This window comes from Vulpes lagopus, chromosome 15 (genome assembly GCF_018345385.1).
Source record: "Vulpes lagopus strain Blue_001 chromosome 15, ASM1834538v1, whole genome shotgun sequence".
In the NCBI taxonomy this organism is placed as follows: domain Eukaryota; kingdom Metazoa; phylum Chordata; class Mammalia; order Carnivora; family Canidae; genus Vulpes; species Vulpes lagopus.
Genome location: NC_054838.1, coordinates 43,078,270 through 43,100,256, shown reverse-complemented (window position 1 = coordinate 43,100,256; position 21,987 = coordinate 43,078,270). Strand labels below are relative to the sequence as shown.

The 21,987-nt window shown below is 44.8% G+C and overlaps 1 protein-coding gene across 1 annotated transcript in view; it reads right to left on the bottom strand.

The window, feature by feature from the left end:
* PANX1 (pannexin 1) overlaps positions 1 to 21,987 on the bottom strand; it is a 49,528-nt gene extending 27,541 nt beyond the window's left edge. The window contains 1 exon segment of the mRNA XM_041730147.1: positions 21,565 to 21,987. Coding sequence (XP_041586081.1) covers positions 21,565 to 21,745 — 181 coding nt within the window. The 5' untranslated portion in view covers positions 21,746 to 21,987.

The window sequence follows — 21,987 nt, the reverse complement described above, 5'->3', positions numbered from 1 at the left end:
TCAGATGCTTCTACTGGGGTTGCAAAATGGTTTTCCAACCTTATCCTTCCCTCTGTGTTTGTTAGTCACTATTATACTACAAAGAGGAACTTCCTCTTCCTCCAATTTACATTTTTCAGTATCAATATGGACTCATATAGTATTTTTTCAATACTTTACAAGCTGTTACCCATTTTGATGCTCAAACTGTTTCAAACTGTTTCAAACCAGCTTCCATGTCCTTTGACACATTCCCCCTTCACTTCCGAGCACTCTGCACATTATGGCCCAAGATGTTCTGGGTTCCTCTTATACGTTTCCTGCCCCAGCCCTCCCACTGGCCATTTCTTCAGGGAGCCCTTGGTTCCTTATAGTGGGTAAGAAAATGTCTAAACCTATGGATGCTGGATGTGCTCATTGCTACTGGGATGCCATTGCTCTTAGCTGCCTTCAGCAGACACAGCGAGGAAATCAGTGAGGTATGTGTGTGTGTGCGTGTGTGTGTGTGTGTGTGTGAGAGAGAGAGAGAGAGAGAGAGAGAGACGGAGGAGAGAGAGAGAGAGAGAGAGAAAGAGAGAGCTTATGCTGAATATTCAAATTCCAATTTAACACCATGACCTTCCCCCAGTCCATATTTGTATCTTTTATCTTTTACAGAGAGACCCTCTAAATACCAAATATACCAACATAGTCACTCATTTTCTCAACCCTAAAATTCACACAGAATAATTTCAGAATTTTTAAAGCAAATACATTTTATGATTTTCATTTTAAAAGGTTTACTCTGGATGCTGTGTCAGTAATTGCCCATCCAGAGTCAAGAATAGAAGCAGACACAGGGCAAGAGTCTATTGCCATCATGTAGGTGAGAGATGGTATGAAGAACCAGTCACAGCACACACTGGCTTCCAGTCTCTTCTGTTACCTCTAGGTCCTAGCCCAGTCTTAGCACAAACACCTCTGCTGGGATACCATTTATGTGTTAAAAAAAAGAATAGCTGTGCTTGGCAAAATCACGCAAAATCTGTACCAAGAGTATTAACCAAACAGCACCAATCCTGATAAAAACACACTAGTGTGACGAAGGGGTATATAAGGAAGGCACCCAAGGATAAAAAGCAAAATGCACAAGGACTAGAGAGACCTGCCTGGAGGCATTTCTAAAACATGACACATGGCCAAATGGAGCCAAAAAGAAGAGCCTGTGGCAAATGGGCATCGTGTATACTCCAAGGCTTAAGAACCAGTGTGACTCCCCCATTATGCTGGTATTCCCCTGTGTACCCATCACACAGAAGCTCTTCCCATCACAGAATCGCCTACTAAAGGAGAATGGGAGTCATTTATTAAATACTATGATTAAACAGGAATTAAATGCTCTTGTTCAATTCAATGAAAGAGCCTATAGACTGGTTATCACTTAGTTCCATTTGTCAGATGTAGAAATAAGGCTCAGGGTAACTTCCAATGTCAGACAGTCAATACCTGGCATAGGTGTGACACAATCCTAAGTGTGTGGCCCTATTCTTTGTCCAATGTGATGACAACCTGGGAATGAGTGACCAGGGAGGAGAGAAGATGAGAGAAGATGGAGGCAGGGCAGGGAGGAGTGGAGAAGAACAGGTGCTGCGGGCAGTGCCAGGCCAGCCGACACAAGAAGCTGCAGGAAATGGCCAGCCTCAATCTCCCCAGAAGCCTGGGCCCACGCTCCAGGCCTGAGTTCATAAGAAAGTGTCATCAAAAACCAGAGGCAACCAGAGCCAACCAGAGCAGCCCCATGTGGTCAACAGCTGGTGCGTGAAGACCTACCCCAAAACACTTACTGCTGTTCTGTGCAGAATAAGATTGTTGGCAAGGTGAAGGAGATTGCAGGCATGGGCTTTACTCAGTAAGGATGGAGGCCGGACCCACACAAGGGAAGGGACAGATCAGATAAACTGTATCTTCTGAAGTGTCATAGGGGGAATAGGAGATTTGAGAGACAGAATAGGTTCTTATGGCAGTGCCAGACTTGCCACACCTCTACCAAAGGAAACGCGGTCTTGACTTCTGCATTGTAAGAGTGTGGTGGGGAAACAAGGCACCATTTCAAAATGAACATAAGGATTCTGCCCAAAAAAGGATGTCAAGGGGCATGAGGTCAGCCTAAGAAAAATGTCAAATGAACAGACCACTTAAAGGCCACGAGCAATGTCAGAGACACTTTTAAGTCAAAAAGGGTTAAAAGAAAGCTACTGTCTAGCCAGCCTTCACTGATCTAATCTGCATGGAACCACTTGGCAGTCCAATTAGATAGAGGGAAGGCCTGTGAGCTTCAAGGAGCAAATTAGGTACATCTATAAAACAGGGCTCTGGCCTCTTTATTCCTGAATATTGCTTTTAACGAACATCTCATTATGCTGAATAGCCACTGGGTTTTCTCTTTTACTAACAAGTCCCTTAACCTCCGTGAACCTTATTTTTCTCATCTGCAAAACCTCACAGAACTCCTATAAAGATCAAAGGAAGGGACACCTGGGTGGCTCAGCAGTTCAGTGCCTGCCTTTGGCCCAGGGCGTGATCCTGGAGTCCCGGGATCAGGTCCCACATCGGGCTATCTCTGCCTCTATCTCTTTCTCTCTCTCTGTCTCTCGTGAATAAATAAATAAAATCTTAAAAAAAAAAAAAAGGATCAAAGGAAATGCCTGCTATAGCACCAGCACACAGTAAGAACTCAATAAACAGTAGCTCCCTTTTTTTCTATGCAGCAGGCACCAAGGCAAGCGCTGGAAACAGAGAGACAGTTTCCTTTCTCACATCCTGTATGACTTTCTTTAGTGCACTTAGAATGATCTGAATTTCACCTGTACTCACTGGTTTACTCGTTTGTCATATCTTCTGTGGCTCTCAAACATCTGCACCATGAAAGCCTGCCATGGATAACTGGGATCTTAGATTTAATGGGGCCACAGCCTGAGACTAGACCCAACATTGTTGAGTCCTTTTGCATCATCTCTCCCTCAATGATGGCTTTTAAAAGCTAGCTTTGGGTTCTGGCAACAAAGGAACCCTACTGTGTAGAAGGCCTTGAGTGTCTCAATCTGGTAATGAATCAGAGATTAGTGACTCCAACAAAACGAAAAGAACTTACAACTGTTACCATTATTTAGATAATCAGTCATGAGACTTCTTTGCAAATACAAAGGCATTCTGAGTAGACCATCACGGGTTTTGGGGTAATGCTCTTTTCTCAAGAAACCTCAGAAAAGAAGAGAGACATCCAAGTTCATCTGAGCTGGGTATTTAATGGCACAGAGCCTCTGTGCCAGCAGCATGTCAGAGAGAACCAAGGACCTTTGCCCTCCCCAAGTGCTCTCTTCTTCCTGTATCTATTATGGGGCAACAGAAAAGAGATGTTCTCCCTAAGGTACCCAGAATTCAATAGTGCTGAGCTCAACCCAAGGAGTCACTGGGCATCTACTGTGTACATAGTGCCATGTAGGACACAGGGGATTCAAAGCTAAAGGCGGCATGATCCCTGTCCTCTGACAGCTTACAGTCCAGTGAGGGAGGCCAAGACTAAGAACCGCTAATGATAAGAGACAAAACAACCTGCATAAAGATAATGGCTAAGCCATGGCAGGTATTCCTATCTGAAGGGAGGAGGACCCAGGCTAGGGACCCGGCACAAACAAACACCTAGAGTCTTCCAAGTTCACAGATGGTTATGAAGGGGAGCAGACCACTCTGGAACACAGAGTCCAGCTGGGGGTCAGGTAAGGGCCATCCCTGCAGACTTGACTCTATGGTGCTGGCAGGGAAGGCTTGGCAGGATGGGGTGGGGGAGCTGTGTTTTAATGTCCTCAGGGCTGTCATCCACACAGCCATAGTTCTGATGACCCACAGAGGCCGAAGTGCTGGGCTGGGAGGGACTGGCCATGACTGTTACAGAGCAGGTAGCCTCCCCAGCAGGGATGCAAGCAGTTGGGAGGATGATCCCACAGCAGCAGGGCCCAAGCCCCAGCATAAACGAGCAACTTCTGTGCTGGGGTGTGAGCCTGCCCTGCTCTCTGTCTGCTGCTCCTCACTCACAAGGCAGGTGAAGGGCCGAGTGCACAGGTTTCGGAATCAGAGCCGCTTTCCAGCTGAGGTCTCACAGTGGATGGGTCATCTGCCAGGATCGAACCCAGGCAGTCTGGTTCCCAAACTCATTTTTCTTTTCTTTCTTTTCTTTTCTTTTCTTTTCTTTTCTTTTCTTTTCTTTTTTTTTCTTTCTTTTCTTTCTTTCTCTCTCTCTCTTCCTTCCTTTCTTCCTTTCATTCATTCATTCATTCATTCATCTATTTGGGAGAGGAGAGTGAGTGATACAGAAAGCACAAATGGGGTGGAGTGGCAGAGGCAGAAGGAGAAGCAGACTCCCCACTGAGCAAGGAGCCACTGTGGGGCTGGCTCCCAGGACCCCAGGATCATGACCTGAGCTGAAGGCAGACACTTAACCAACCGAGCCACCCAGGTGCCCCCAAAACTCACATCTTAACTATCCCACAGTCTCTTAAAAGTGAAAAACATGTAACTGTCCAGAAGGGTTGCTGCTTAACAAACACTGTGCTCACAGGACGTAGCACACAGGCAATGTCAGTCTATGGCAGCTTCATCTGGTAGAGAAGTGTTACCCAAAATACACAAGGAACTCTTAAAACTCAATAGTTAGGAAACAAACAACTGAATTAAAAATGGGCCAAGGAGTTTAACAGACACTTCACTAAAAAAGATACGCAGATGGAAAATGAGCATATGAAAAGTGTCTCCACATCGTATGTCCTCAGAGACAGGCAATTTAAAACAGGGTACTAGTGTATGCCTACTGGAGTGGCCAAAATCTGGAACACTAGCAGTACCAAATGTTAGCAAGGACGTGGAGCAACAGGAATGCTCATCCATTGTGACTGGGAAAGCACACACAGAGGTACTCAGAAGACAGTATCTTATAAAATGAAGCATATTTTACACATGATCCAGCAATTGTGCTTAGTATTAGCCCAAAAGAAAACCCAGGTCTACACAAAAACTATGCATGGATATTTATGGCAGCTTTACTTATAACTGTCAAAATTTGGAAGTAGGGATCCCTGGATGGCTCACCAGTTTGGCACCTGCCTTTGGCCCAGGGCGTGATCCTGGAATCCCAAGATCAAATCCCACGCCGGGCTCCTTGCATGGAGCCTGCTTCTCCCTCTGCCTATGTCTCTGCCTCTCTCTCTCTCTCTCTCTCTGTGTCTCTCATGAACAAATAAATAAAACCTTAAAAAAAAAAAAACTTGGAAGTAACCAAGGTGTCCTTCAAAAGGGAAATGGATAAACTGTGGTACAATGGGATAATGGGCACTCAGCACCAAAAGGCAATGAACTATCAAGCCATGAAAAGACATGGAGGAAACATAAATATATATGACTAAGTGAAAGAAGCCAACAGGCTATAAACTTGTATGGTTCCAACTCTATGACACTGGAAAAAGCAAAACTAACAGACAGTAAATGATCAGTGGTTGCCAGGGGTTGGGGGGTAGGGTGTGGGAAAATAGAGCACAGAGGATTTTTAGGGTAGTGAAAATGTTCTGCATGATACCATAATGATGGACACATGTTGTTCACATTTTTCCCAAGTCCACACAATGTACGACTCTTGCGGGGGATACTGATAACGGGGAAGGCTATGCATGTGTTGGGGCAGGGAGTATAGAGCAGATCTCTGTACTTCCCCTCAGTTTCGCTGTGAACCTAAACATGCTCTAAAAAAGTAAAGCCTCATCAAAAAATGTAAATATGTATGTTTACATATGCACACCCAGGAGCTGTTAACACTGGTCCTAAAGACAGCAGAGGAAGGCAGGCAGTAAGGGCAGGCACAAGTGGCATTCCCCTTCAGGACGCCAACCTTCCACTGCCCCCACCCCCGAGGGCCTGGGCCAGGCCCTCCCAGAGCTGCAGCTTTTCACAGGCCCAAAGCAGACAGGGCTTCCTGCTCCACCAGGTGATGAGCACCGATCACTGGCTACCTAGGACCAGGCTTCCACACAGCTCTGGCCCACTCCTTCCTCACCGCCCCATGCTAGGCCAGGCTTCAAGTGACCATGAAGCCCCAGAGCAGAAAGCCACTGAATGGAACCAGCTCGGGGCCTTCCCAGATCAGCCCTAACATCCCAGGAGAGGCTGGTGAGCCCCTGCGTGCTCACAGTGCCCCCACTAAACTTTTATAAGATATCCTGGGCACCTGGGTGGCTCAGTGGCTGAGCATCTGGCTTTGGCTCACATCATGATCCCAGGGTCCGAGGATCGAGTCCCATATCAGGCTCCCTGCAGGCAGACTGCTTCTCCCTCTGCCTGTGTCTCTGCTTCTCTATGTCTCTCATGAATAAATAAAATCTTAAAAAAAAAAAAGAACTGTCCCATACAATGTACCATGGCAGAGTCCAAGACACCTGTGACAGTCCCTGTCCTCCAAGTGCACAGAGATCATCAGTCCAAATTCAACTGCAATAGCCCCTAACTAGTGTCTCTACAGCTGCAGTCCATTCTCACGGTGTACCTGGGGCAAGGTTTTAAATTTCGTATCTGATGATGCCCCGTACCGCTAAAAGCCCTCTGACTGCTCCGGATCAACACTAAAATCCAAATGCCACAGTTGCTCCATGACCACCAGGCCCCTACCTGCCTCTCTCATCTTACACCAATCACTCCTCCCCCTGCTCCACAGGCCCCAGTAATACTGATCCTGTTCCCTTTACCCCAGAAATAAAACCATGTCTGTCCTCCCCTAAGAGGCTCCGCACAAGCTGATGGGTAACTCAGTCCAGCGCCTCTCCTCATCAAGCCATCCCTAATGGGGAAGCTCCCCACCAGGGCACCTGTTCCAAAACACTTCTCATAGCCAGCATGCAGCAGTTACTGGGAGGCCATCCCCCCGGCCAGGCTGCAAGCTCCCAGGGGCAGTGCTCAGGGATGGGCCAAAAGGACAAGACACGACTTAATGGAAACAAGATGTGAAAAAGAGTAATGACCCTAAGGTGGGGCAGGAACCACAGCGCCAGAATCAAGAATCAGAAGGGTCCTGGAGGGCACCCAATAACTAATTTGAGTCCACTGTCCTCATGTTGCAAGGGCTGAGACTGATTCTGGGGCCAGATGCCTTTTGGGCACACATGCGCCATGCAGCTGTTCCTTGCCACTAAGCTATACAGGCATTCCTTCAGTTCTTTAACAGAGCATCACTTTCCTGTTTCGGTATTCACTCCACTGTGTGCAGAAAAGAAAACTGAAGGCATAAGGCTCAGTGAGTTCAGAGAGACTTAAAAGGAATGATGCCTCATTAAGAAGAAGAATCGCAAGATCACCAGGCTCTTTCCTCTAAGGGACCCAGGGGAAGGGACAGGAGGCTAGTGAGGTCCTGCCATCCAGGCTCCTCCTCTGGAGCTGAGCCTCCTACAGTCCTCTGAGTAGGGCCTGGGCATGAGTGAGAGCTGGAGAGAAGTGCTCACCTTGGCTATGCTGGTTTATCATGATATTGCAGAACACCTGCAGACTGCAGATGCTTAACATGCACCAGCTTCAGCGTCAAGCAGCATGTACTAAACACAAGCCAGGTACCAGGCTGTTTTCCATGTAGCATCTCACTTAACAGGCATCATTTTCTGTTTTGCAAAGAAAGCCTGGTCAGAGGAGAGGTGAGCCTCCCCAAATGAGGGAATAGAACTCTCTCTGTGCTTTTTGAAACTCTAAGGACCCTTACACAACACAATCATCAAACATGCAACAGATGTTAACATTTAGAAGAAAGACTTTCTGAAAGACATCTTAACATTTCCCAAAAGGTATTTGCTAGTTCTGCTCACTGACCAAACTTAAATAGGGAACAGAGGGAAAGGATCTTTTTTTTCTTTTTCTTTTTAACTTTCAGCTTAAAACAAATAAAAAGAAACAGGATAGACTGGGGTTGGGGGAGATTTCATAAGGCAATGATAACCAGCTGAGGCCTGATGGTCTCCCTAAGATCAAATACCCAAGGCCAAAAGGCACCAGTAAATGGGCTGGAAAGAATGAGCAGTCCCTAGAACACTGCTCAGTATTACAGCCAGAGCCCAGAACTATGTCTTGTGACAGTGCAAATAGGGAACTACAAACCGAAACAGTGAGATGCCATTTCAATGAGAAGAGCAAATAGAAAACTCTGAAAATATCACACATCAGTAAAGCTGTAGGGGCAGGCCTACTCCCCTCCATCGCCAGTAGGAGGGTGAGGGAATATTCTGGAGACCACCTGGAAGTACCTTTTATGTTTGGAATATGCACATCTGTGACCCTTTAACTTCTTTTGTTTTTTTTTTTTAAGATTTTATTTGTTTATTCATGAGAGACACAGAGAGAGGCAGAGACACAGGCAGAGGAGAAGCAGACTCCATGCAGGGAGCCTGATGCGGGACTCGATCCCCAAACCGGGATCATGCCCTGAGCCAAAGCCAGACACGCAATCGCTCAGCCACCCAGGCGTCCTGACCCTCTAACTTCCAACTCCACCCTCCAGTTTGACCCTGGAGCACTGGTTCTCTGAGTGTGGTCCAGAACCTGAGAATCTTTCCATGGAAGATTGAAGTTCTGTGATGTGAAGCCTACTTTCACAGTAATAGCAAGTTTTATTTGCCTTCATATTCTCATTCTGAGTTTATACAGTGGGGTTTCCAGAGGCCACTGACATGGGAGATTGCCACACAATGAATGAAAAGCAGATGTGAAAATGCAGTGGTCTTCTATTAAGTCAGACATTGAGGAGATTTGGTAAAAGTGGAAAACAACATCACTCTTCTTACAAGATTTTTGGTTTTAAAGTTATTTTTTAAAAGATATATAGGGTAGCCCTGGTGGCTCAGCGGTTTAGCGCCGCCTTGGCCCAGGGCGTGATCCTGGAAAGCTGGGATCGAGTCCCACGTCGGGCTCCCTGCATAGAGCCTGCTTCTCCCTCTGCCTGTGTCTCTGCCTCTCTCTCTCTCTGTGTGTGTGTGTGTCTCTCATGAATACATGAATAAAATAAAATAATAAATATATATATGTTGACATGTAATCAACTTATTAAATTGTTTTCAAATTTTCTCAGTTTTAATTTTTAGCATGATAAATACTGATAGATACAACTCCCAATCCAAAGTTCTCTGAAATCTTCAAAGGAATTTAAGAGCCTGAGGTATATAGGGGTCATGAGACCAAAAAGTTTAAGAACCACTGATCTAGAGAAACACATCTTGCCTGAGGAAGTATGTCCTAGGATGTTCCCTGAACAACCGTGTATAGTAGGAAAATGCAGAGTGAACATACATGACCCTTAACTGAATGGTTAAATGAACTGGGGTGTAGTCCATACTATGGAAAATTATGCCACACCTAAAAAAGAACGAGGCAAATCTACATGAAACAACATGAAAATATCTCCAGGACACATTGCAGACAAATGAGCAAATTGCAAGCTCTTAATGCTTGGCATAATATTTTGTTTAAAATGTAGTAAGAATAAAATACAAATAAAACCATGTTTTTCCAAAGGAACACAGAGCAGCATAAAACACTAACAAGTAATAGTAGTGGTAGTTACCTCTGGGAAAGAGACCAAGAGTAGGTGTGTCCAAAAAAGGGCAGGGCTTTCACTTTCTCTTGCTGTCTGAACTTGAACACAGACACACACAAACACACAGACTTAAAGATATGTTGCAAATTAGAATTTCGAATCAAGGAAGCTCCCTCCACAGTCACACCAGCAGCAGGTGGTGTGGGATGTACTGGGGCTGGTGCAGGGAGCATCTCAGGAGTCTCACTGCCCACAGCCTGTTTCATCAGCCGAAGCACTGAGGCAACATATAGCCTATTCATCCTTCCTCCTGGAATATTCACCGCATTCCAAACCAATTTGGAAGCTGTAATTCTTCTCAGACCCATTTGTAATTGGTTACAACTTCCTGTAATCACAAAGATACTAGTAATAGCAGTGATCAAAATATGGACGGTGCAGCAGCCTAAATAACATCCCAAAATGTGGCAATGTACTGATTCTCATAACTATCGAAAAGAAAAAAGTGTCCAGTAGTTGAGATGACCTGACAAGTTCCAATAAGGACCTCTTGATCATGATCCTCTTTCTAAAATTCAGTAGCATTCTAAACATTTACTATATTATGAGGAATTTATGCCCTGAAGATGCAACACTCTGCGCTAGGCAAGTCAGACACTTCTACTGCTGAGCTTTGCTTTGGTTTCCTTGTTCATGGTTCCACTATTTCCAGATTTTATTTATTTAATTTACCCAGGTACCTCCTTGCATATAGGATGAAAGCAGTAACAGGATGGTCTGGTATTTTATGAGAATTAATAGACCAATAGAACAATACAAATAGCCCTAACAAGGCTTATTCACATCAGAATTTATAATAAAGAAATCACCAGAGATCACTGGGTAAGGAATAGGCTCCTCAATAAATAACGATGAGGGAATTATCAGCAAGAGTCTTAATTTACAGTATCAAAAGACCAAAGCAGATTGAAAAGGTAAATTCAAATAAAATCATCAAAGATCATTAGAAACAAACTAGATGGATATTTAACTGTCATAAGGAGGAGCTACACTGGTCTAATCATAACAGAATTGAAGAAATAAAAAATTAAAAGGCAGACAGTTTTGACAATTTAAAATAATTTCTGCTCATCAAAACTAACCATAGTCACAATTCAAAGGTAACTGACAACTGGAAAGGAAGGTATCTGCCTTTAAGGATAGCCCCCAAATATCCGAAACTATCTTAGAAGTTAATAAAATCCATTGAGAAACCAACTTCCCCACTGAAAGACAAGGAAAAGACACGAACAATTCACAGAATTATGTAAATGGTATAAGTATCTAGGGAAAAACATTCAATGCTGTGATTGAATCAATGTGACCTGAAACGGCATAGCTTTATCCATCTACTAAACTGTCAATGACAAACTACGTGCTGCTGACGTTGGGAGAAGGGCCCTCTCCTACCTGCTGGTGGAAGTGGCAGGGGACGATCCTTCTGGAGGGTGGCCTGCCATGTCAATCAGAGTCCTGAAAATGTCTGCACACTCTGACCTCCTAATTAGACTTACACAATTTGTCAAAATACTGAAATCTTCATTGGAAAGAGAGCTCTGTTCAAGTGTGTCCTCCACAATGCTATTTATATTAGCAAACACATTGTGAAAGGGTTACATTTTGATATTTCTATTCAACATTCAATTTTGTAGCCAACAAAAAACAAGTTTAAGAATACATGGTAAGATGGCCCTGATTTAGTGTTTGATTTTTTAAGAAGTAGAAGCTGTCAGCTATGTAGATCTAAAAAGCCTCGGGGGAAGATATTACCAAGATATAAGAGTGGCTATCTCTGGCAGTAGAATTACTACTATTTTTTTCTCTTCTGTATTTTCCATATTTTTGACACTGAGCCCTGTCTTTATCATCAGATAAAAACATAAAATACAGAGAAAAAGAGGCACAAGCTTTAGAGAGGATGAATAAATCCGTGACAATGAAAAACCCCTTTCCCTGACACACACCTGTATCCCACAGACAGCCAGGCTTGCTTCAGTACCATACAGGTTCTCTCTGGGTCCCTGCACTCCCGGCCACCTATGTCCCCACACTGTCTGCCTCACTCAGCCAGGGCACAGTGGGCATGATGCTCGCAAACTGCCTCCCCTTCTCCACTCTGGGCCAAACTTACTGCCTCAGTTAGGGGTTTGGGCAAAAAGCAATCCAAGGAAGTACTGTGCAGAGGAAAGGTGGTGCTTATGTGTTTTTTTTTTAAAGGGTGTTGCTAATCCAAACTAGAAGCTGTAAAGGTTCCAAGATGTACTTTCAGTTTTTGCCAGTGGTGGAAATTCCATCTATTATGAAAGAACAGACTTTCTTCCATAGTTTCATTTTCCTTTCTTCCTTTTTTCTTGGGGCAGGGGTCAGGGTGGGGGCAAAGGACAGGGGGAGTAAATAATAAAAAATGGGTCTTCTAATTTCAAGTCAGGAAACAGTGTTCACTAAAACAAAGAGAAAGAATGCCTCCCAATGACAGCACACAGTGGTTCCTTTTTCTCCACATCCTTGCCAACTTATTTTTTTAATTTAATTTAATTTAATTTAATTTAAGCCATTCTGACAGATACACGTGATATTTCATTGTGGTTTTTATTTGCACTTCCCTGACTAGTGATGTTGAGCATCTTTTCGTGTGTCTGTTGGCCATGTGGATGTCTTTAGAGAAATGTCTATTCATGTCTTCTGCCCATTTTTAATCAGACTGCTTTTTTTTTTTTTGGTGTTGAGTTGCATAAATTCTTTATATATTCTAGATATTAATCCCTTATCAAATATATCATTTGCAAATATCTTCTCACATTTAATATCTTGCCTTTTTGTTTTGCTGATGGTTTCCTTGGCTGTGCAAAAGCTTATTATGTGATTCCAATCTCCTTATGTAATCCCAATAGTTTATTTTTGCTTTTATTTCCTTTGCCTTAGGAGACATACTAGAAAAATGTAGGTATGGCTGATGTCAAAGAAATCACAGTCAACATTCTGTTCAAGGATTTTTATGATTTCAGGCCTCACATTTAGGTCTTAATCAATTTTGAGTTTATTTTTTTGTATGGTGTTAGAAATTGGTTCCGTTTCACTCTTTTGCATGTAGCTGTCCAGTTTTCCCAGCACCATTCATTGGAGACACTCTTTTCCCCACTGTAAAACTGATACAGGAAAATAGTACAGAGGTTCTTCCAAAAAATAAAAACAGAAATACTGTATGATCCAGTAATTCCACTACTGGGTATTTACCCAAAGAAAACAAAAACATAATTTGAAAAGATATATGAAGCTTTATGTTTATTCCAGCATTATTTATAGAAGTAACCTAAGTGTCCCCCAATAGATGAATGGATAAAAATGTGGTATGTACACATACACACACAGACAAAATATTATGCAGCCATAAAAAAGGATGAGATCTTGCCACTTAGGCAAACAGATGGACCTGGAGAGTATTATGCCATGTGAAATAAGTCAGACCAAGAAAAATGAATACCATATGATTTCATCAGACATGAAATCTAAAAAACAAAACAAATGAATAAATAAACAAATAAGCAAAAAGCAGAACCACATCTATAAATACAGAAAACAAACTGATTGTTGCCAGAGGGAAGGGGCTGGGAGGAAGTAGCAAAACAGGTGAAGGGGAATGGGAAGGGGAATAAGAGCCTCAGCTATGGAATGATAAGTCATGGAAATAGAAGGTATAGCATAGGAAATATAGGAAATTGACTATAGGAAATATAGTCAATGATATTTTAGTAGCACTGTATGGTGACAGAAGGGACCTATACTTGTGGTGGGCACAGCGTAACATATAGAGATGCTGAATCACTATGCTGTATACCTGAAACTAATATAACATTGTGTATCAATTAATGCCAAGTAAAAACATTAAAAAAAAATAAAATAAAAAAGAAAACAGACCAAATGCTGCTTGGGTAAGTTCTAGTTACTTTAAAATTGATCTCATCATTACTAAATGTTTGCTTATCTTCTCTCAATTCACATTCCTTCCTCTATTATTGTTTATTTGAGTCAGTTCCAATGATACTATTCAGAGTTTCCAAATATTTTTGACAAACTTTTTAAAAACTAACCCTTTGAAGATACATAAAATTCCATCTTCCAGACAACAGAATAACTAACACTCAGGATCCAGTGGGACTGGATATTCTGTTCATTCACACACTCTGTTGAATGTCTACTATGTATCAAGTCTTAGTTGGAAACTATGGATATAGCAGTCAACCAGAGGACAGAGGGTTCCTGCCCTCCAGAAACTTATGGTCTGGAAAGGAAGGAAGCTGAGGAAAAGAGAGAAAAACAACTAAGAGCCCACAAAGAGAGACTCCAAGAATTAAATGATAGTTTGAGAAAGAATAACATTCATCTCATTGGGATTGCAGAGGGAATGGAGAGAGAGAGAAAGAGAGGACCAGATACACATGAACAAATCATGTCTGAGAATTTCCCTAATCTGGGGAAGGAAACAGGCATCCATATCCAAGAGATAGAGAGGAACCCCCACCGAAATCAACAAAAACTGATCACCACCCCAACATATAATAGTGAAGCTTGCAAATTTCAGAGATAAAGAGAAAATCCTAAAACCAGCTTGAGAAAGAGATTCCTAACTTCTATTGGGAGAAACATCAGATTAATAGCAGACCTATCCACAGGGACCTGGCAGGCTAGAAAGGGCTGGCAGGATATATTCAGGGTACTAAACTAGAAAAACGTGCAGCCAAAAATACTTTATCCAGTAAGACTGTCATTCAGAATTGAAGAAAGATAAAGAGTTTCCCGGATAGGCAAAAACTGAAACAATATGTGACCACCAAACCAGTTCTGCAAGAAACATTAAGGGGGACCCTGTAAACAAAGAGGAAGCCCAAAGAAACAATCCATAGAAACAGGGACTGTATAGGTCATATTATGACACTAAATTCATATCTTTCAATAGTTACTCTGAACGTGAATGAGCTAAATGATCAGTCAAGACAGAGGGTATTGGACTGGATAAAAAAGCAAGACCCATCTATATGCTGTCTACAAGAGACTCCTTTAGACCTAAGGACACCTCTGGCCTGAAAATGCAGAGGTGGAGAACCATTTACCATTCAAATGGTCCTCAAAATAAAGCTGGGTTAGCAATCCTCATATGAGATAAATTAGATTTTATATTAAACACTGTAGTAAGAGATGAAGACGGAGACTATATCATACTTAAAGGGTCTATCCAACAAGAAGACCTAAAATTATGAATATTTATGCCCCTAATGTGGGAGCAGCCAATTATATCAACCAATTAATAACCAAAGTAAAGAGACACATAGATAATACATTAATAGTAGGAGACTTCAACATTCCACTTTCAGCAAAGGGCAGATCTTTTAAGCAAAACATCACCAAAGAGACAGGGCTTTGAATGACACACTGAATCAGATGGATTTCACAGATATATACAGAACATTCCATCCTAATGCAACAGAATACACATTCTTCTCAATTGCGCATGGAACTTTCTCCAGGATTGAACCACATATTGGGTCACAAATCAGGTCTCAACCGACACCAAAAGACTGGGATTATTCCCTGCATATTTGAGACCACAATGCTTTGAAACTACAACTCAATCACAAGAAGAAATTTGGAAGGAACTCAAACACTTGGAGGTTAAAGAGTATCTTACTGAAAAATGAATGAGTCAACCAGGAAATTAGAGAAGAATTAAAAAGATTCATGCAAACCAACAAAAATGAAAGCACAACTGTTCAAAATCTTTGGGATACAACAAAGGTGGTCCTAAGAGGGAAATACATTTCAATACAAGCCTCCCTTTAAAAAGCTGGAAAAACAACAACAAATGTTGGTGAGGATGTGGGGAAAAGGGAACCTTCTTGTGCTGTTGGTGGGAATGCAAGCTGGTATAGCCACTGTGGAAAACTGTGTGGAGGCTCCTTAAGTTAAAAATAGAGTTACCCTATAACTCAGCAATTGCACTATTGGGTATTTACCCCAAAGACACAGATAGAGTGAAATGACAGGACACCTGCACTCCAATGTTCGTTGCAGCATACTCCACAACAGCCAAACTGAGGAAGAAGCCATGATGTCCTTCGACAGACAAACAGGTAAAGAAGATGTGGTCTATATATACAATGGAATATTACTCAGCCATCAGAAAGGATGAATACCTACCATTTACACTGACGTGGATGGAACTGGAGGACTTATGCTGAATGAAGTCAGTCAGTCAGAGAAAGACGATCATCATATGGTCTCACTCATACATGGAAAATAAAAAATAGTGAAAGGGACCATAAGGGAATGGGGGAAACTGAGTGGGGAAAAATGAGAGAGGAAGACAAACCGTGAGAGACTCGACTCTAGGAAACGTGTGGAGGGTTGCAGAAGGGGAGGAAGGGGAATGGGGTAACTGGGTGACAGGCTCTAAGGAAGGCGCATGATGAGAGGAGCACTGAGTGTTATACCATATGTTGGCAAACTGAATTTAAATAAAATAAAACAAAATAAAAGGCAAGAAAAAGAGAGAAATTTTGAAAGAACCTAAACGTGCCTCATTAAGAGTACTTAAATCAATTATAAGAATATATGACGCTCTGTAAGAACATGGATGGAGCTAGAGAAAGACAAATACCCTATGATTTCACTCACATGTGAAATTTAAGAAACCAACAACAACAATAAAAAGAGACAAACAAAAAAAATACATTCTTAAATACAGAGAACGAACTGGTGGTTGCCAGAGGGGGAGTGGGTGAGAGGATGGGCAAAGGAGTGAGTAATGCAAGGAAGTGCTGAATCATTACAGCATACACCTGAGATTAATATAACATTGTAAGTTAATTATACTTTAATTAAAAAAATAGTGAGGTAATGCCTATGTACTAACATGAACACCCTCCAAAACATATGAAGTGGGAAAACGCAAACCCCTATGTAGGACTCAATTAGTTTTTAAAAGAATGTATACCTGTGTACTCATGAGAGGAAGGAGACTTTGAAGCTGTTCTAAGCATCCATAATGGTAAGTCACCTCTAGCACATGATGAAGGTGGTTTATGCATCATTTACCATGAGAATGTTTTTAGGTACTATTTGTACAATAAAAATACAACAGTAAAAAAGAAAAAAAATTAACCCAGAAAAATTGTACCCATCAGTAGCCTCTCCTGAGTGGAGGAAACACAGGGAGAACTGTAAGCTAATAGTATCAGAAGCAGCTATAGTCAACATCTAAGTCTGTCCTTTGGCTCGACGGGGCTTGGGGCGGTGTTGGGCTGGCCTAATGCTGGCCCTGTAAAACTAGCCCAGACAGACCAGATCTCTCTGCCCAGAACTGTGGGTGCTCGTTGGGAAGGCAGCAGGGAGAGAAGGCTCCTCGGGCAGACAAAACACCTTTTCCAGGGGTCTGCTGGCTGCCCCCGCTGCTCATCTGGTCCAGCCAGCCTGGCTCAGGGCAAGAAGCACCCTGGCAGGAGATGGAGGCTCTCCTCTCCCAGGGCCTCCTGACATGCCAGGTTAGGGCACCAGAGAAACAAAGCAGGAGGAATACCTTGGCACCAGGACCTATATATATACAGCCCTAGGCCAATGGCATGGCAGCCCCTGTGGAAAGACTCCAAGAACACGGGTCCCACTGATGTTGAAAGGAAGCTTAGGGAATCTATTTCTTTAATAGCTTAGATAAATGCTCTTAAAACTTCAGAGCTTAAAGGCCATGTAGCCTACTTAGGCATTCTTTTTTGTTATTTTTTTAAGTAGGCTCCATGCTTAGCATGGAGCCCAATGTGGGACTTGAACTCAGGACCCTGAGATCAAGACCTAAGCTTAAGTGACTATGCAAGCCACCCACGCACCCCTATTGATGCTTGTATTCTACACAGAGTTGTCACTCACCTATTTCTAAACTCTAAACTCTGGGGATAGGTGTATTAGAACAAGGGTCCTTCTGTGGCATAGAACTTTGCCTCCCTGCAGCTTCCACACTGGTGACACGTGTGTGTTCTCCGGGCCACAGGAAATGGCATTCATCTGCCTGACCTAGTAGAGTGCTTCAACATTACAAACACAGCTCCCTCTTCATCATGAAATACTGCCAAAGGGAATCCGGGGTACACAGAATATAATCCACACTTATAAGTCAAACAGGGCAACTTGGCTCCCTCCCATGATGACCTGTATCCGTGAATGCTATTATTGGGGACAGACATCAGGATAGAAACCACAACTCAGCATGACTTGTGTTCTCAAATGCCGGGTAGCCCAGTGACTGGGAAGTCTCTCTCTCCATGCCAGGAACCCTTGTCTCTAGCTGGTGAATTCCAGGCACTGGGTGGGACCTGGCAACTGGAATTTTTGACCTAACCTTATCCTTGGAACCTGGCTTCCTTTCTTCCATGCTTTCCCTTCCCCAGAATGCCCCTGCTTCCTCTGAGCCCAGCCACAGTCCAAGGGAGGACCCCAGAGAGTCCTTAATGTGCTCCAGCATTTCCTTCATTGTATTTTTATTGAGCACTTGTGTACAAGACATGAGGCAAGGCAAGGGGAGAGAAAAAGTTAGGGCCCGTAAAACAGATTGTCAGTTCTCCCTTCTCTGGCTTCCATCCCAGTCTTCCTAGTCCAGGCACGACGACATGGAAACTGTCTTCTGCTGTGTGCCAAGTTAATGTAAAGTTGGGTTGTTGGTTTCTGTGCAAACCCGCTTACCTTATGGGGAGCTGGGCCTGGAGTGTTTTAGACCAGCAGAGTTAAAAGTATCAGGCCTCACTAGACCAGGTGCGTGTTTTAATTCTTACATTAGTTCAACAGCCAGTAGCTCACTATCCCAAAGCCTTCCAAATGCTCCTGGCTACACTTCAGGAGTTAAGGATGTCTCCTAGCAGGGGCGCCCCTGAAAAGGTGATTTTTCACATTTTATATATACATGCCACCACCCGTGGGAAAAGAGTGAGATTTCCTGCTCTTCCCTATCAGCCTGGCTGGACTGACCTGACTCTCACTGTCCCAATTGAGTACTCAACCAGACAGGTCTTCCCCAGTCCAGCTGGCTTCATCCCACATGCCTGAAGCATCTGAGAAGAATGGGAGTCTGCTCCACAGCTTCCCCCAACCTTCACCTGCTTGGGGCTCAGAGCATGACACTGTCTTGCCATTGAATTCCATGCTGCTGAATGTCACCTGTCAACATGTCTGTCCTAGCACCCAGACAGGAGGTAAACTCTTACAGGGTGGGAGGAAGACCATGCTTCAAACTCCTTTCACGTCCCACTCAACACACAGCAGTGCTCTGCGCATAGCATAAGGTCAGACTCCTGCTGGGTGAACCTATTCCCAATGCCAGCCAAATGCCTCTCAGCCCATCAACTTAAACTTGTTGAAAGTGCTTCTGCTTTCTGAATCCCTCTACTATGGGGGGGGGGGGGGTAGATGTCAACTTTGATCACCAAGGGTAACCAACTCCCTCCTCCTGGCATCAGGTGCCCAAAACTGTTACTCCTCCATGACAGGGACTGTGCCTCATTTACTCCTGGGCCCTGGGGGCATAGCACTGGGTCCAACCCATAGCTGGTACCCAAAGAACATCTGCTGAAGGGAGAGATTATCTCTAGGACCCAAGCTGCTTGGTGGTTTTCCTTTCTACTAGAAGTCCCAACTCCTGTCCATCTGGAAGGCGGAAGGAAACCCCAGGACTATGCCTGCCCAAAGACAAAAAAACTGATCACTTATTCTCCACAATGAATTTGGCAACTTCCTGCCACACTGAACAACTTAGTGCTGTAGATCACAAAATTAAGCTTACCATAACCCTCTTCTAACTAACTCCTCCTGCAACTTCACTATTCTCCTCGAGTACCACCATTCTCAGGGTACCTGGGGGGCTCAGGCTTCTGACCATGATTTCGGCTCAGGTCATGATCTCAACATCATGAGATTGAGCCCCCGTATCAGGCTCTGCACCCAGTGGGAAGTCTGCTAGATATTCTCTCCCTCCGCCCCTCTCCACCACCTGCTCTGTGCATGTGCTCTTTCTCTCTTTGTAAATAAATAAATCTTTAAAAAACAAAAATCCCCCCCACCATTCTCTCACTCTGGGCTGCAGCCTTTCTATCAACTCTGGTCATATCTGCCCTTCATTGCCTATTAAAAACTAGGTACCCAGGTGCCACTTATTGCTCCTTGATCTCTTAGAATTCACCCCCTCCCATCCTTTCCCTTCAAATCTTGGCCCCCATCCACGCACAAGACCTCAACCAAGGCCCCATCTTCTGGCATCTGTTCTCCCTAACTCCGGTTCTCCTCCTTGATCCCAGACCCTACATGATACCATCAGGCTTATTCAGTACTGTTTTCAACCAGTCCATCCTCTGTTCACACAATTAACTTTGCACTTTTAAAACTACCAAGCCTGTATTCCTCTGTTCTAACGGACCTGGACCCATATTCATGCTCATAACCCAAAACTGTGACTAACGCTCCTCCTCAGGGAGTACAGTCATTATCTTTCTCCTTCCAGGAACATATATAACATTCTCTGCAATCTCAGAATCTTTTTTTTTTTTTTTTGGTATATTTTTTATTGGAGTTTGATTTGCCAACATACAGTATAACACCCAGTGCTCATCCTGTCCAGTGCCCCCCTCAGTGCCCATCACCCAGTCACCCCCACCCCCGCCCTCCTCCCTTCCACTACCCCTTGTTCATTTCCCAGAGTTAGGAGTCTCCCATGTTCCATCACCTTCTCTGATTTTTCCCACTCATTTTCCTTCCTTTCCCCTATAATCCCTTTCACTACTTTTTATATTCCCCCAATGAGTGAAATCATATAGTGTTTGTCCTTCTCCGACTGACTTACTTCACTCAGCATAATACCCTTCAGTTCCATCCACGTCAAAGCAAATGGTGGGTATTTGTCGTTTCTAATGGCTGAGGAATATTCCATTGTATACAGAGACCACAGCTTCTTTATCCATTCATCCTTTGATGGACAACGAGGCTCCTTCCACAGTTTGGCTATTGTGGCCATTGCTGCTATGAACATTGGGGTGCAGGTGTCTCGGTTTTTCACTGCATCTGTATTTTTGGGGTAAATCCTGAGTAGTGCAATTGCGATCTCAGAATCTTAACAAAGGTCTCACCTCTGCTTATGCAAATTCCACTGTGCTCCACGGCCAGAGGCCAGCACCATTTCTCACATAGGCTTTCCCCCAGGCCCAGCCCCACCGTCCTCTCTTCTCTCCCACCGCCCATCAAACTGTTTCTAGCTACTTTCCTGTTGACTCGAAAGTATCCTTTTTCTATGCTTCAGCTCTTGAGGAAGACCAGAGAGTCTTATTAGGCAACCACAAGATCCTGCCCCAAACACTGGCACCTCAGAAGCGTTATTATGAGTAAACGACAGTCCGCGTGAAGGGGGCTCGTTCATCCCCCATTCATAATGAGGCCATGCAGATGGAGGATTCTGGGATCCCGCTAATACCTGCCAAGTGCAGTCATTTCCCATCATTCACAACCAACCCCCAGAGCTCAAGTCTCGGTATCAACCAGTACGACAGTGAAGGGAGTGCACAGATTTCATGGAGTACTCTTCTTCACGCCCTCCGCTCAGCCACTCCGGAACTTCTCTGCTCCAAAATTCTGGATAATTACGCAAATGTGGGAGAGAGAGGACGCGATGAGGAGGCCGTGGTTTTCCACAAATCTGACAGCGAGGGCAGGACGCGCACTCCAAGGCGCAGTCGGGATCAGCGGGGCGCAGGCAGAACGGGGGGGGTGCAAGCGGGACCCACAGGGCCGCAGCTTGAGGCCACCAGCCGGGGCTGCCTTCCTGCCCCGCGTCCACGCGACCCGGCGCGCAGCCACACCGCGCCCCGCAGCCCCAGGACCGCGGCCACGCGGCCCGCCCCGCCCCGCCCCCGCCCCCGCCCCTCCGCCCGCCTCACCCGTCGAGATCTCCTGCGCGAAGGCCAGCGAGATGAGCAGCAGCGGCAGCCCCACGGCGATGTACGTGACCATCTTATCCACGGCCAGCTCCAGCCGCAGCCCCTTGAACTTGGGCTCCGAGGGCTCCTTCAGCAAGAAGTCCGAGAACACGTACTCGGTGGCCAGGTGGGCGATGGCCATGGCCGCGGCGCCGCGCAGTCCCCGGGCCCAGGGGGCGGGGCGGGGCAGGCCCGGGGCCCCGCTTCGGACCGCGGCGCCGCGCCTCCGCCGTCACCTGCGCCCGCGCGGATTTCGCTTTCCCTTTGCCCGCTCCCGGGCGGCTCACACGTGCGCCAGCCTTTGTGCGCCGGGCGCGCGGCCGCCGGCGAGGCCCAGCGCCGCCGCCGCGCCCCCGCCCCCGCCCGCGCTCCGCCCTGCGCCCC